The sequence below is a fragment of the Ricinus communis genome, chromosome 10 (genome assembly GCF_019578655.1).
Source record: "Ricinus communis isolate WT05 ecotype wild-type chromosome 10, ASM1957865v1, whole genome shotgun sequence".
NCBI classification, from domain to species: domain Eukaryota; kingdom Viridiplantae; phylum Streptophyta; class Magnoliopsida; order Malpighiales; family Euphorbiaceae; genus Ricinus; species Ricinus communis.
In genome coordinates, this window is record NC_063265.1 from 17806073 (window position 1) to 17821760 (window position 15688).

Sequence of the window (15688 nt, forward strand, 5' to 3'; positions counted from 1 at the left end):
TTCTAAATTTTAATTTGTAACACTAAAACGTCTAAACTTCAATTTTAATATAAAAGCTTTTTTTACTATCTTCTATCTAAAAAACCACCAGAATGATAATGTGGCATGCCATATATTAAATAATTTAATTTATAATTTTATTAAATATATGTCATATCATCAAATGGATTAAGAATAAAGAAAATAAAAAAGAATTAAAATGTAATTTTTATTTATTTCTAAAAGTTAACAAAAAAAATTAATAAAAAATGAATTATTTTTCATTTTTCCTTTCTCCTCCCCGTTCTTTTCTTTCTTCTTGTAATTCTCATTTTTTGTCCAAACCAAACAACGACGTTATTACATATCAAGTTCATAGGAAGAGAAATTGACATCTAAATGTTACGGTGGTCGTTACTTTCTTCTTCAAATCCGTCATTTTCTAGTACCGATAGACGCCGTCACCTTAAAAAATGAGTTCGCTTACCTCAACTTTTTCTTCCCTAAAAGTTACAACGTCTCTTTAATTGTTTTCCATCTTTTGTCATTGATGAGGGAGAAAGAGTCATTGTTCGCCGTGGAGCTTTTGAGGATTGGTGGTGTAGCATCGGTCAATATTGGTAGAGACCTCTACTATCATGGGTCATAAAATTTACCACTGCCATTCACCACCTTGCTATTGCTTTATTTTTTTTCTTAATTTTTTGATATGAAATTGTTGATGTTGATATGAGGTCTCCCATTTATTTAATTTTGATGTTGATATTAATATTTATTACAATTGTGGTTGTTGATGTTCGATGAAGTTGAGGTGTTGGTGTTTATAGTTTTCTTTTTCTTCATTTGTATTTTTTATCTTTAATTTATTAGTGTTAGGTCCATATGATTTATTAATGTTTAATATTAATAGTTGTGTTTCTAGTTTAAAATTTACAATTTGAAGTTAAAATAAAAAAAAATTACTTTTTAATCTATGCAGTTCTATTTTCTTTATTTTTAACCTATTTAATGATGTGATATATATTTAATAAAACTAAAAATTAAATTTTTTAATATGTGGCGTGTTATCATATCGGTGGTTTCTTAGACGAAAAACGGTAAGAGAGACTTTTGTAATATTTAAATTGAAATTCAGACGTTTTAGTCTTATAAATTAAAATTTAGAGACTTTGGTAATACTGGCTTCAAGATTCAAAGACTGTCAAGGTAATTTAGCCTAGTATATTTAGTTAACATATGTGAGCTTTTTAATTTTATGTTAATTTTTATAATATAAAATAAGAAAATAATGCTCTTAAAATATTATGGTATCTAAACTGTAACATAATTTTAATATCTAAGTCATCACATTATAGAACATTTTAATCTTTAAAATAATGTATTGGATAAAACTTGCTAATTTTGAAACAACAGGGATTGCATTGCTCTTAAGATCAGACCTTAGGGGACTTTACGTAATTAACCCTTAACTAACTGCAAAGTAAATGAGGGGCGTAATTGCAAAAGTAAAACATGTAAGATACAAAGATCCAAAAACGTTTATAACAGAGTGGAAGAGTGAAGTACAGTTGCTGACCGTTAGTGACCACCAATCCTATTTGGGTTCTTGGTGTTAATAATGAAGCTCACCTTCTCTCCATCTTCTTCTCTTCGAATTCCAGCTATCACTTCTCACTGCAATCCTTCTTCTCACCACCACCACCAATCAAAATTACCCACTAAGCCTACTGCTGCTGCTGCTGCCAATTCACCATGTTTTTCCTTTTCCAAATGCTCCAAGCTCTTGCCTTTGTCTGGTTTTTACACTAACAGAAACTGCTCAAAACATGCTCCAAATACAAGTTTCAGGCGTAATTCGATCTGGGTATGCTTTATTTCTCTTCAACTGTTATGCTTTTTTTTTTTTCTTTTTCTTTTTTTCTGGCGTAGATGTCTATTCTTTGCTTAATTATGCATAACTGAACTCGAGTGTAGTGAGATATGTAGCTTGTGAAGTAATAGAAATACATTAATGGATGAGGTTTTTTGTTATGTTGAGATCAAGAGTGCAAATAGCTGCGCAGTTTCTCAACCATATAGAATCCATTCTATTGCTAACTATAATATTCTCAAACATCAGTGCCCTCTTATAAAGATTTAAACCACCGTTTCCTTCAGAAGTGTTGAATGACAAAAACAAAATAAAACATAAACCCAATAGTCAATGAGAACTCCATATATACAATTCTGATTCTGATTCTCATTGTGCTTTTTCTTTTTGGCTAGCAAACCAAAAGAAGCTTTACTGATTGTAAAACAATCAATCCAATTACAATTATAGAAGAGGGCTAGTATAAAGCCCAATGTAAAGAAACAAAAATACAACAGCAAAGACTGCACAAATAACAAGGCTAAAGAAAAACAAAACAGATCTTCATGGAGATCCAACACTCAATCTCCATTTGTTAAGAACTCTGTCTCGAGCAACATTCTGGGAGCAAAAATACGAGCATGATGGCATTCCTGATCTTTGCATAGATCTTCTGCTGAGAAATATTTTCCTGCTTAAAGATGTATAAGTTCCTGGCTTGCTAAATATAATATACAGAGGCACAGAAGACCAATCTTCTAACTTGACAGATCAAGCTCTTGCCAATAGCTTTTTTTTTTAGAAAACCAAGACTTCCCTCTGCCATGAAAGAGTAGGCCTTGAGATATCACAAGCTAACTATATTTTCTTCCAGATTTTCCTGGTGACTGGGCAATTAAAGAAAAGGTGCTGAATGTTCTCAAGAACAAAATTAAACTGTTCAATTTTTCAATGACCAAGCAAAGTTAAAAATTAAGTCCAACCTGTTTCATCAAAGTGTAATGCCAGTACAAATTTTCAGATACACTGTAAAGGCTTAGGGCTATTTGCTATCAAGCCAAAATTTGCATTGCTCTCCAGTACTCTGCGAGTCACTTTCTGGTTTTACTTTCTCTTCGAAAGCTATGGGATTTGATTTGGTTAGATCAACATGAATATGCCCAACTTTGCTTTGCCTGGTCAATGAGACAGCACTGATGTGAAACTGGCTTGTGCTAGGCCTGCACTAAAGTTGGAGCTGCTGGATCTGATCCAGTACTGAACAAAATCTCAGAATTCAAAGATGCATGCTGGAGATTCCTAAGGCCCCACACTATTCGTGGAACGGCTCTTGGATCCACGTAAGTAGTTATATCTTTTATATGTTGCTGATAATTAATGTCAATCTTTTCACATAGTTTACTTGATAAGAATTTCATCATTTATTCTATTGACAGTGCTTTGGTGGCAAGAGCATTAATTGAGAACCCAAATCTTATAAAGTGGTCGTTGCTGTTGAAGGCAGTCTCTGGCCTTTTTGCACTAATATGCGGGAATGGGTATATAGTTGGCATCAATCAGATCTATGATATTGGAATTGACAAGTATGCAACATAAATTCATCTTTTGATACTCTCTATAAATCTTGTTGGGAAGCACTTTTGAACTCCAAATTTGATTCTCTAGCACCTGGAATATCTAATTTGAAGACTTGCAATTAACCTTCTAAGCATTTCAAATATCATACATGACACTGTTATGACACTTTTCCTCTTCATTTCAGACCATTTCTTAGATTGCAAATTACTAAAATATCTGAGTACCTGGATCCACAATTCTTCATGACACAAATTTAGCAACTTTAAACATATATGAGTACGAAATTCTTTGATTTAGCTGGCTTTTTTCTCCTTTTATTTTGCAGGGTTAACAAACCTTATTTACCTATAGCTGCAGGGGATCTTTCAGTTCAATCTGCATGGTTGCTGGTGATATTTTTTGCAGTGACTGGAATCCTGATGGTTGGATTAAATTTTGGTCCATTCATCACTTCTCTTTACTGTCTTGGTCTTTTTCTGGGGACCATTTATTCTATTCCTCCATTTAGAATGAAAAGATTTGCTGTCGCGGCATTCCTTATAATTGCTATGGTATGGCTTCTAAGAAAATAATTTCACAAACTGTTGAGTGTTGACAACATTTTTTGTAAGATAGAAAGGCTGGTTCAGAAGGGACTCTATTAGCACTTTAATTTTGTACTAACTTTTCTGCATAATAATCAGTGCATTGTTACATATATCTTTATCGTCTTTTATATAAAATGGGCAATTGTACCTTTGTATAAAAGACAACTAGTTAGTGAAGGCTTAGTTTAGTTGAGAGCTGAACTGATGTTATCACTGCAAACTAGAATCCACAAGTGCCTCCAAGAATTTGTTTATGTACAAAGAAAGCCTAACAAATAATAATTTTGCAGGTGCGAGGTTTTCTTCTCAATTTTGGAGTATATCATGCTACAAGAGCTGCCCTTGGACTTTCTTTTGAGTGGAGGTGCATCACCATCAAATTAGTTTAGATGAAGCATTATATTAACACACATAATTAATATGAGATTCAAAGAAATTGGTGTTTTGACCTTGAATAAGGCATATGAACAAAGATTGTGCCTTTAATACTGCAGTCTAAGTCTTTCTTTTTATTTATTAATCATCAGCATTCACTTTTTAATAATTTTTTGATTTATCAAACTTGGTTTTCCAATTTTGTGCAATATGTCAAATAGTTGATAAATCTTCTCATGTTATGCTTCAATTCACCTGCAGCTCACCGGTGGCATTTATCACAACCTTTGTGACATTGTTTGCACTGGTTATTGCTATAACAAAAGATCTTCCAGATGTAGAAGGAGATCGCAAGTAAGTTGAATGTCGGTACATTACTTTACTAACTTAAAAACTGATAGATGTCTAATATGTACTTGCCTCCATGTTATTACATGAATTTTGTTGTAAAGCAATAATAAATCTGATACACCATTAGAGCTGATGGCTATTATTTTGAAATTTTCACAATAAAGTTGTTGTAATTATCTTAGATCCTTTGCTTGAATCTTATTATATTCATTTGTATATCTAATCTTAACATCACCAGTGTCGTTGTTTTAGCATAATCAAAAGAATATGATTGATCTTGATTGAACTGCAGATATAAAATATCAACTTTGGCAACAAGTCTTGGAGTTAGAAACATTGCCTTTCTTGGGGCTGGGCTTTTGCTATTGAATTATATTGGTGCTGTATGGGCAGCAATTTACATGCCTCAGGTACAAGTTCTATTAAAAGGCTGCCTTGTTAATTTGGACAATTTATGTAATAGTCTTATTTACAGTTATAGAATTACTTGAACATTGATTTAACTTCTTAATAGAATACCGAAAGATCATCACCATTTGCTACTTTTGCAGGCTTTCAGGCGTAGCTTAATGATACCTGTACATACAATTCTAGCAGCATTCCTGATATTCCAGGTAGGACTTATAACTGTGTTGATTGAGCACTAAGTAATATGTTAGAAAGTGTATGTCTTATCTTTTCTTTTTCTAATTTTACTCACGAATTATATATTGGAATATTCGCAATAAGTATTCTTTCTTTCATGTTTCTTCCATTGTGTATTTAAATGAAAAAGAAAAAAAGAATCATTTTAAGGGAGAGAATAAAGAAAAAGTACAAAAGGAGAAAACAAGGACTATGTTAACATGTAAGCTCTTCAAATGGCCTTTTGTCTAAGCTGTCTTACTACCCGGACTTGCTGGTTTTCACCTGTTAGAGGCCTTTTCTTCCAACTCTTTTTCTCCTCTAAAACAATTTGATTAGAGCATGTCAATGGAGTGTAACTATGTAGGACAGTAAGAGCCATCATCTTCTTTTTAGCCTTTGATCCTACTGATATACTAACCTAGGAGCATGAGAAGGTCCTTAATACGTAATAGTAATCCTTAGCAATGCTTCCAACTTTGGGAAATGAGAAAAAATTAATTGGCCTTTGGTTTAAGTCAATAATAGAAATTGTACTAGGGTAGGAAAAAGACAAATTCTGTTGTGAAATATTGAGATTAGAAATTGGCTCTTGACTCATTTAAACTCTAACTTCTATTCCTTTTTACCCTTTCTATGAAAAACTAGAGAACATCATTAAATGAGAATTGAATTACTAGAGACTGAACCCAGATTAGCCAGATCTATTCCTGCATTTTCAATTTGCTTTTGGGTTGTCAACCCTGTTCAGGAAAAGAACGCTGCGCTTACATGTAATACGTTCCATATTTGCGAAGGGCTAAAAGGTCGAGACAAAGAGAAAATAAAGAAACATAAGGTAGTTAATACAACAGCACATGCTGCCTTTGGGATTGGCTGAAATCATAAAAATTATGAAAATTGAAATATCTTTAAAGTATAGTGCAACATATAAATTAGATATCTACAGCAGCAAAATCAAGCCTTATAATAGATTGAATTCCCTACTTATCATTCTTATTCAGGTATAAATGCATTTTGAGAATTCAGCTGAAATCTATCCTACAATAGTTCAAATATGCACTTCTACTTTCTAGTTGACTCTCTAAACTATTATTGCTATACTTAATTTTGGATTTTATATAGTGGTGTACCATGGCATAAACCGTGTCAGTATCAAAATGGTGTAATGGTACTGGACTGTATTGGACTATATCAAACTGAAATGGCCTCCCTCCTGTGAGTTTATAGGAACAATTCCCTTTCAGATGAGTAAATTTAGAAGCTTATAACTAAAGACTATTTAGTAAAATGTCCTTTTAAAATTGGGAAAAGCTAAAAAGTAGGAATGGACATAGAATAAGTATGTAGAGTTCAAAAAACAAAGGAAAATTTAGATGTTTCTAGGGGTGAATAAAATTCTGAAAAGACTCAATCAATAACCGAATGATAATTGGGGGTTTTTCTTGTTTGGTTTGTTTAAAAAATTTGGTTCAACCCAATATTCTTATTTATTAATACCAAATATTTTAATATATTAATTTGTTAAAGTGATTTTATGTTTGGTACAGCTCCGCTCGGTTAATCTTCTATTCGGTTTGGCTTTCTTTATAATATAAAGAAATTCGGTTTATTTGGTTTGATTTAATTCAGTTTAATTTATTGATTTGGTTCAGGTTGATAAGTAATTCACTTTATTCTGTTAATCGATCCGAACTGACTGCATGTCATCCTTAGTTGTTCCCACATTGCTTGTAAAGTATCATTAAATAACATAATGGGACTTGGCAGGCTTAAATCCTGTCATGAATGGGCGACCTATAATGTATCACCCATTATTTTACCATTGTTTATGGTTAACTTACAAATGTGCACTATGTACCATTTTGAGGTATGTAGAAACTCAAAAAAATCAACGGATAGATTTATCAAATTAAATTTTATGTTTTTACTATCTAATTTTAAATAAATTAGTCCAATGAAGAGTGGCTTGAAATTCTTAGTTACATGTAAGCTTAATGAGTTGCAATATTAGCATGTTGATTATTTTATGTTGGAGCTGAGATAGGTTGTCCCAGACTTAAGATCATTTATAGGCCAGCTGCTTCTAATTTATGACATCACAAACATAAGGAGTAAGGTTTGTTGGTCATTTATCTAAAATTTAAAACCATGAGGATGCAATTCACCGCTGCTAAAATCTTCTGTGCAAGTGAAGAAGTTTGAATCTACAAGAATTCAGTATAGAGTGCAAACTTGAACGAGTTATATGCCTCAATGCAGCAATGATTCGGCTCTTGTCTAGATATTATCCACATGTGTCTTTACCTGCTAGTTGTTGATTCTATGACTTCATGTAACTTTTTATTTTCTAAATTTGCTTGTCTTATATGGAATTTATTTAATGTTCTCAGGCATGGGTGTTAGAACGGGCAAACTACACAAAGGTAATAACTTCATGTTGCATAAAATTATGTTGGAGTATCGACAATATGTTCTCATTTCGCATTGGAAGTGTTCATAAATAATGTTATCCTGAATTTGTGAAATTTTTGTTCAAATTCAAGATCTAAAATTGGGTCTTGCTTATAGAAACACATCTGATTCTTTTAATGATTTCATTAGTACAAAAATAACAGCTTAATAAAAGAATTTGGAATGTCTTTTTCTGAGATTTCCCTGCCCAGTGGTCATACAATTAAAAATTGTTCTCAACTTTCTTGGAACCTTTTTGAAAACGTCATTTTAAATCTAAACTTGATGGAAAATAGCAATTTGAAAATGCACTTGGACAGAACATTTATAAGATAGTGAAAGAATCTCAACCTTTGGTTTCGACATATGTTATTAATGTGAGATGAAAGTGTAGGTTGGATATATATACTCTTTCTGATTTAATCACAACCATACATGATGCATGTGAAAAAGAGAATCCGACTTTAGCTTCGATCTTGAGCTAATTCATCCAGTGTTAGACTAATTTTATTTGAAAAAGGTGGGAAATTCACAATCCACTACCAAAGTGAAAAAGGTGCTTTTATTCTCCTTCTATGACATGTTGTCGTTGTCATATTCCATATGTCACCTAGTCTTCTCTGCCTCATTGCGGGTCAGCGTGTCCAAAAGAAATGGAGAACTAGCTTTTCATTTATATCTGATAGAGCATAAGGATGAGAAGGCCAACATGTTACTTTAGCTTTACTTTGCTCCAACTTATCCTATTTTAGCAAATTAGACATTTAGAAAAGAGAAAGCTACTGTGCCTTCTTTCTATCCTGATCTTCCTTTGTGAAGCATGCAAAAAGAAAACATACTCCATCAATAAAATAAAAGGAAGATGTTACTGCTGGTATGAAAGAAAATTTCTTGTATTCACTCTCGTATTGGCAAAACTATTGGTTCCTCGCCCTAACTCAAAATCAGTAATGTCTGCACATAATGTCTAGACTATACGCCTTCTTAGAGAAAACAGCACTGGTCTAAGTTGATGGAATCTTGCATGCTTTAGCCTTTATACTCGCCAACTGTTTTTACCAAACCACTTCCAGATGTCTTTGAATTGGAAAGAAAAGGCACAATCTGTAGATATTTGGAACTTATTTGATTTCTTGACTTTAATTAGATTACAGAATTGTACTAATCTTGTTAAAAGTTCACCAAATACCAATAATCTGAATGAGAATTTCATTTTCTGTCCTGATTATATGCCTGGTTGCGATCTGCAGGAAGCAATCTCAGCATTCTACCGATCTATATGGAATCTCTTTTATGCTGAATATCTCATATTTCCTTTTATCTAGCGGAAAATGCTCTCTTTTGTTTTTGGCTCCCAAATCGCGTGCACAGAGAGAGGTAGACTAATTGGATGTATATATTTGCCTTTTTTACGAATTAATATTTGTTGTTTTAGCATACAACAGACAATAAGCATTATCTTGTACCAATCCTCTTCCTTGATAGCAAAATGAACAGGAGATCTTGTAAGCTTTTTGAATTTTTAATCATGTGAAAATTCTTTTCAAATGAATATGTGTCCTTTGCTTTTCTGGTTAATTTTGCTGAGGATACTAGAGGCTACTGTACATCTTAACTATCATTTTCATTATTTCATTTATACGGCCTTTACTGAAAATTCCAGGTTGTCTATTAGAATGTTATTAGAGATTGCCAGCTATGAATGCTGTGCAGAATTGTTCGATTGTGTTCAGCAGACTTACTTGAATGACCTGGAAGTACATGATATTAGGTTAGGTGGATTCTGAACAAAGGAAAGGAAAGTTGCCCCACTAATTTTGTTTGACATTGTAGTTTGGAAGCCTTTGAGTGTTGAATCATTGCAATTCTGTGAGAATCTGTGTGATTTAATTAATGGGCAAGACTTGAGGTTTTTTTTGTTTATCACTTGCCATTTTGCAAATATGGTCAGAATCAATTTCCTAATAACAGTAATGTACAATTTATTTTGTAAATACAAATGAAGTTGATTAATATCTTCTTAGTTATGCAACTGAATGTAGTGCTTGGTAATAGTAAACCTTTGACAATATGAATTTTCTTTAAATTGCCTTTAGTGTCCAAACTACTTTAGTTTAGTCCATGTATAATTTAGATGTTCTATTTCATTATCAGTGCAAGTTTCTTTTTTGGCTTATTATTCATTGAACTATGTGCATTTTAGCTTAATTTTCTTTTAGGAAACTTCAATGTTACGACATATATGTGAAAGTTTGAGTTATGAATTAAAGAGAATAATTGTTGAAGAATGTAATGGATAGTTTCATATAGGAATACATATATGAAAGAAAAAGAGTTTGTATTGTGGGCAAGCTCATCATCTTAGGTCAAGTTATGCTAATGATTATGGTCAATTTACTCTAATTTGTTAATGCCCATGCACACTATTTTTAATATATAGTTTATTGATTTAATGTTATCTCTATCCTTCTATTTATTTTATTTATATTTAATATTTATTTATTAAATTAATTCTATTTAATATTCTTAGAATTATTGATTCTCTCTAACTTTCTTCCTTTACACCCGGACTTGCTATATTTTCTGCTACTCCACTCATTTGATAAAGTATTCTACCTGGTTTAACGACAGCCACCCAATATTCAGGAGATCCTTTCCCCGAACCCATACGTGTTTCCGTAGGTCTTAAAGTAACTGGTTTGTCGGGAAATATGCTCTTCAAGCACTTGAAGTTCTGTTCTATGTGGATTGCAGGCCATTTTATTTTTTGCCAGTAAAAAAGTAAGGGTTTGGTTTGATCAGGGGTTTTCTCCCATTCGTGTTCTATGAATAAAGAAATGTTAGATATACTTATTTATAAGAAAGATGATTTCCATTATTTTTTATAATGTTTTAGTGCTATGAATTTTTAGTGGGAGAAGGCAGCAAAGGTAAGTGGAACGAGTTCCCAGAAGAAATTGTGCTATTTCTTGAACTGGGTATTCAGATAATTGAAATTATTATTAAGGTAATACATTGATAATAACAGAGTAATCACAGAGAAGAGAGCTCTTCTACCGTTGCAGGCTCATGAATACACACAAACCAACACTATAACTAGTACAAGTGACAGCAAAAGAAAAAGACCTGATAAATCCTTTAACATTTTTTCTCTGTGAAATGTACAAAGGAAAAAGAACCAAGGCAAAAGTGTATAAAAGAATGGTGTAGAAAAGAATGTAAAAAGAATTTACTATATCGTCTTCTCTACTCTTGAATTAAGTGCTAAATCAGTTGGAAGAATTTTTCTTGTATCTGATACAGACTAAGCTGTTGTAATCTAAGACATTACTGTTGCTCAGTTTTGAGCAAGGGAACTTCTACATGGTGCTTCCCTACGTGCTGGAGTTGGTGCGGAGTCCTTCAGGCTAAAACGGGATGCTGAACGGGGAGTTGAGTTAGCACTTTCCGTCCTTGGTGACAAGTTTGCATGCTCCAAAACCCGAAATTGAAGTTCTGATGGGTAATCCCTCATGCACCCAATCCTTGGTCCTGCTCCTGTAGTCCATTTAGATGATAATTGTTTAGCCAGCTGATATGACTTCATTCCTTTATGTGAATTTATCCTTTTCACAATTTTTTCTTTTGGGATGGGCTCTTCATCTTCCTCTTTGTCATCTTCATCAAACAGATTAATCTTAAGAAATATGAAATCTTCCTCTGTCAAGCATGAATCTTCCCCAGATTCATAACCATCTTCATTAGGAGGTTCTACGTTGCTTTGTCCTCGTGCTTCCTCCTTCAAAATTTCATGCACATCTTCTCTTGTTGGTATCTCAAGTTTAGTAATGTTCAACTGTAATCCATGAGACAGCTTTGGTATGAACTGATCAGAAGTATCTTCTGCAGCAGCAGAATCTTGTTTCCTGAAGTCTCTGTTTTCCTGAGGCAAACTTTTGATGCTTGTTATGTTTGTGTGTTGGCATAAAACTGCATCTGGTTGGCTGTCTCGGAGACTAATGCTTTTGCCCTTTTTGCTAATTGCTTCTTCCTCCTCTTCAGCTGGGCTTTCCTGAATTACAAAAGTAGAGAAATTATGTTAATGGTTAGCTTCTAATTTCTGAAAGTACCAACCAAGAAACTTTGCACCTGAGGTTTACAAGATGGTCTTTTTATAATTGCTGAAAGCAAAATTAAGTGTTCATACCTTGATATTACTGAGGTCCACATTATGTTCCCTAAGGAAGGACATGAACTCCTGGAAGTTCTCTTCTGTTGGAAGATAATGTCCGCTGTGAGGCCAGACTGCCTATAAAGTTGAAAAATCATATTAATATACGAATTAAGTGCCAATGGAAGAAAAAGAAAGCACATCATCAAGCTATCTATCTTAAAACAGCGGGGGTATAATTTCTGTTCTACCTTCAAAACACCATCTTCCACAACTATTCTTCCAGCAGATAGCGTGGCTCCACCAGCCAAGAAACTTGAATGTTGAAATCTTCCTTTGTTCTTCAGACCAACATATAAGGTTTTTGATGTACTGAGAACAAAAATCCACTTTGCATCTTTTGGTCCTCCTGTTGTATCAAGAACTTTGCCACTTTGCTTATAGACAAACTTCCCATCATTCAATACTACTTCATAAGTCTGCCTTTCAGTCTGGATGAAGAAGAAAGAGCTCTGATAAATAGATTTTCAACAGCCAAGTAAACCAAAAAGAAAAAGTTGGCATCTCATTCTTTTAGGTTGTGTAGCTCAACTAGTTCCCTTTTTTTTTTTTCAGTTCATATAGCAAAAATCTTTCAAGAATTGGTTTATTTTTTACCAGGATATTATTTAGATTAAATGAAAGTAAAAATGTCAGTATCAACAAGAAGACAGAGTTGACACTAGAGTATACTAAAAGGAGAAAAAAACTCACAGGACCAAGATACTTTATGCATTGCTGTTGAAGCTTCGATCTAGGACATCTATCAAGGTTGACTTCTTTCCCTTCTCCAATATCGAGCCTGCAGGGATAGAGTTGACACATTTAGTATAATTAATGCTTCCCTTGTCACAGAGCTAAGATCTCTTACATGGGAGTCCCTGATTTCAAGAAATCTTACCAGTAGAAGAAAGGCTGTGTACTCTGGCAATGGAGCCACTTGCAATAATAAAATTGAAGATTATGGCCATAGCGATGCCGGGGGTCGATCTATTAGTTCCAAAAAACAAAACCAGAGTAAGAAAAATGATCAGTTGTATCTTTACTTGAGAAGTTCTTTTTAAGACTGTAACTTACTGCCTCAAGCCAATGCTGTAAAGCAAGCTTCCGAGCCTTTGCATCCTTGGACAAGCCTTTCCCTACCTGCACGAAATGACTCAGTTGATTAGAGCAGAACTAGAACTAAAATCAATTGACACCTTAAGTTCCTGAAAAATCTACCTTGGCAGCTCTCGTTCTTGCTCTTGACCAACGTGAAATAGCAGTCTCTGGTTTCTCAATGTCAAAGAAAGATATAGAGCTTCGCTTGAGCTCAGCAAAATCCAGCAGTTTCCACCTACAAAATGTAAACAGATACCCAATCAACAGAAAGTTTTAATTCAAACAGGAACTGCTCCTCTTGAATTGTTAAACAATGAAAATGATTTTATCATTTCCATGGAGTATCCAAAAATTAATACCATCTCTGCTCAACAACAACTGCACAATCTGCCAGCTGCCTCCTGGTTCTGAAACTTTTGTACACTTTCTGCAACTTCACAGCAGCCTCGTGCAGTTGGTTCCCTGATTCAGCCAATGGTGTAGGATGTTTTACCTTAGACAAGGTATCAGATCTTGTCAATTGGTCACCCCTATTCCCATTTTTAGGAATAAATGTTGCTAGTTCTGAATCAGTAGACTTAAAGGAAAATGTGGTATTCAATTCTCTTCCTTTAAAGCTTAGGGATCCTTCAAATAGCATCTTTCCAGAACCAAATGATCTCAAGATAGTATGTTCTGAATCACGGCCATTGAAACTGACAGACCGCAAAGCAGTCCTCACATCTTCACCATCAATTTCAATTGATTTCATGAGAACAGCATTCAAACGACTGTCCAAATCATTAAAATCACCAAATGGGCATGAAAATGCTATCCCCATTTAATTGAAGAGGACAATTGTATTTTACTCTATATGGGGTCTTGATAACTGTCAATAAAAGGGGGGGAAAAAACAAAAAGAGTATTAATTCAAAAGAACAAATGCAAGAAACTTAAGCACATATGAAAAGCATTTAATGGGAAACACAGGAAAAAACACTTCTCAGTATTCATAAAATAAGATTCATTAACACCTTTTCTTTCTCCTTTTCTAGTGATTACGTGGATTATAAGCTCCCAAATGTTTCTGCCCAAGAATCATCAAGATAAAAGACTACAAGAAGATCTTCAAGAATAGTGGAGACACAATGTTGTTATTTGGAGGACCTTTAATGTATTAATGAAAAGAAAAAAAAAAAAAAGAATTGAGCTATAATTCAGATACCCATTTTCTCATAAAGCCAAATTAAAGTTTCATCTTTAGAAGAAAAAAAGTTCATTTTTCACCTCTAAAACTTTCAATGAGAGATAAAACTCAAAAGTAATCCAGAAAATGGCCATGGCCATTTCTTGCACAGTCATTTCATAATCAAACACCAAAATGACAATATCCACAGGGCATCATCCTTTTTAGTCACAAATATCTTTCTTTTAAGAAAGAAAAACAAAAAACTTAAATAAAACACCACAAAGAAGAAGGAAAAAAAAAAAAAAAACAAGAAGTTAAAAATGAAAACAAAGGTTAATTATAACAGGCTTACCTTGATCAAGGACAAAGAGAAAAAAGAGATGCAAAATTGTTAAAAAGGCAAGATACAAGAAAGAGAGTGCCAAGGAAAGGGAAAAACTGAAAAGGAAGAAAACAGAAAAGAAAACCCCAAATGAGAAAGAAAAAAAAAAAGAGTTTTGTTTTTGGCAAAGAAAATGAGAGAGAGAGCGAAAAATGTGGATTGTATATGTGATTCCTGCAACTTCTAACGATGTTTCTTTTAACAGATTGGATTTCTCTCTCAAGGATTGTGTAATAAATTTGAAAGGTGAGCAAATGGGTTGCTTTTGTTTTGGTTAGCTACTTGCTATTCTTGCCATTGTTATATATAGAGAAGAGAGCCAAAGAAATTTCAGAGCTAACACACAGACACAGACACAGAGAAAGAAGAAAGAAAGGAGGGTGAGTGTAACAGCCAGACAGTCTCCTCCCCAACCACGTGTGTTATTATCTCATTTGAATTTTCTTTCCTTGCCTCTTCATCCCTTAATATCTCTACTTATTTATCCAACTAGCAGATAATTAATAATATTTATTAATTTTAAATAATTAAATATATATTAATTATTTAATATCAAGATTAAAATATTTATAATTTGTATTACCCTCTTATTTATTGTAAGTTTATGTATTTATTTATTTATCATATATAAAATTATAAGTAATAAATAATTTTTTAACTTAATTTAGCTTTTTAAGTCATTTATTTATAGTTTGATAATGACTTATATTATTTTTGAAAGAATTTATTCATAAATGCGTGTGCAGAATTAATTGAATAAATAAAGACTTTTAAACTTTTTTTATGAATAAGATGAAAAAGGGTAGACTATAGTGGTCTATATATTAAATTCTCATAGTTTACATATTTCCACATTTATTAATTTATAAAAACAGTGGAAAAAAGATCCACTCACTATTTCAATTTATGTAGGGTTGAATGATTTTGTCAAAGTCTGAAAACCAGTAGACAATGTTTAATCATGGGTCAAATATTCTAAGATTTCCAATGCTTGCAAATCAAGTTAATTATTACTTTTAATAAAAGAAATTTAACTTCTAAAATGGTTCGA

General features: G+C 33.0%; 2 protein-coding genes across 2 annotated transcripts; one reads left to right on the forward strand and one right to left on the reverse strand.

Annotated features, from left to right (window-relative positions):
* Nucleotides 1-1516: 1516 nt before the first annotated feature.
* LOC8258414 (homogentisate solanesyltransferase, chloroplastic) lies at nt 1517-9345 on the forward strand. Its single transcript, XM_002531545.4, has 10 exons — nt 1517-1843; nt 3047-3168; nt 3265-3411; nt 3732-3957; nt 4284-4357; nt 4630-4722; nt 5012-5129; nt 5271-5333; nt 7737-7769; nt 9048-9345. Exons 1-10 carry the CDS (start codon nt 1598-1600, stop codon nt 9120-9122), a joined length of 1197 nt encoding a protein of 398 aa, XP_002531591.3. The 5' UTR covers nt 1517-1597; the 3' UTR covers nt 9123-9345.
* Nucleotides 9346-10903: 1558 nt separating this feature from the next.
* Nucleotides 10904-15071, reverse strand: LOC8258413 (IQ domain-containing protein IQM6). Its single transcript, XM_002531544.4, has 9 exons — nt 14101-15071; nt 13447-13955; nt 13208-13322; nt 13064-13129; nt 12888-12976; nt 12701-12788; nt 12199-12438; nt 11984-12085; nt 10904-11848 (listed from the first exon to the last, which is right to left on the reverse strand). Exons 2-9 carry the CDS (start codon nt 13905-13907, stop codon nt 11135-11137), a joined length of 1875 nt encoding a protein of 624 aa, XP_002531590.2. The 5' UTR covers nt 13908-13955; nt 14101-15071; the 3' UTR covers nt 10904-11134.
* Between the last annotated feature and the right edge of the window lie 617 nt (nt 15072-15688).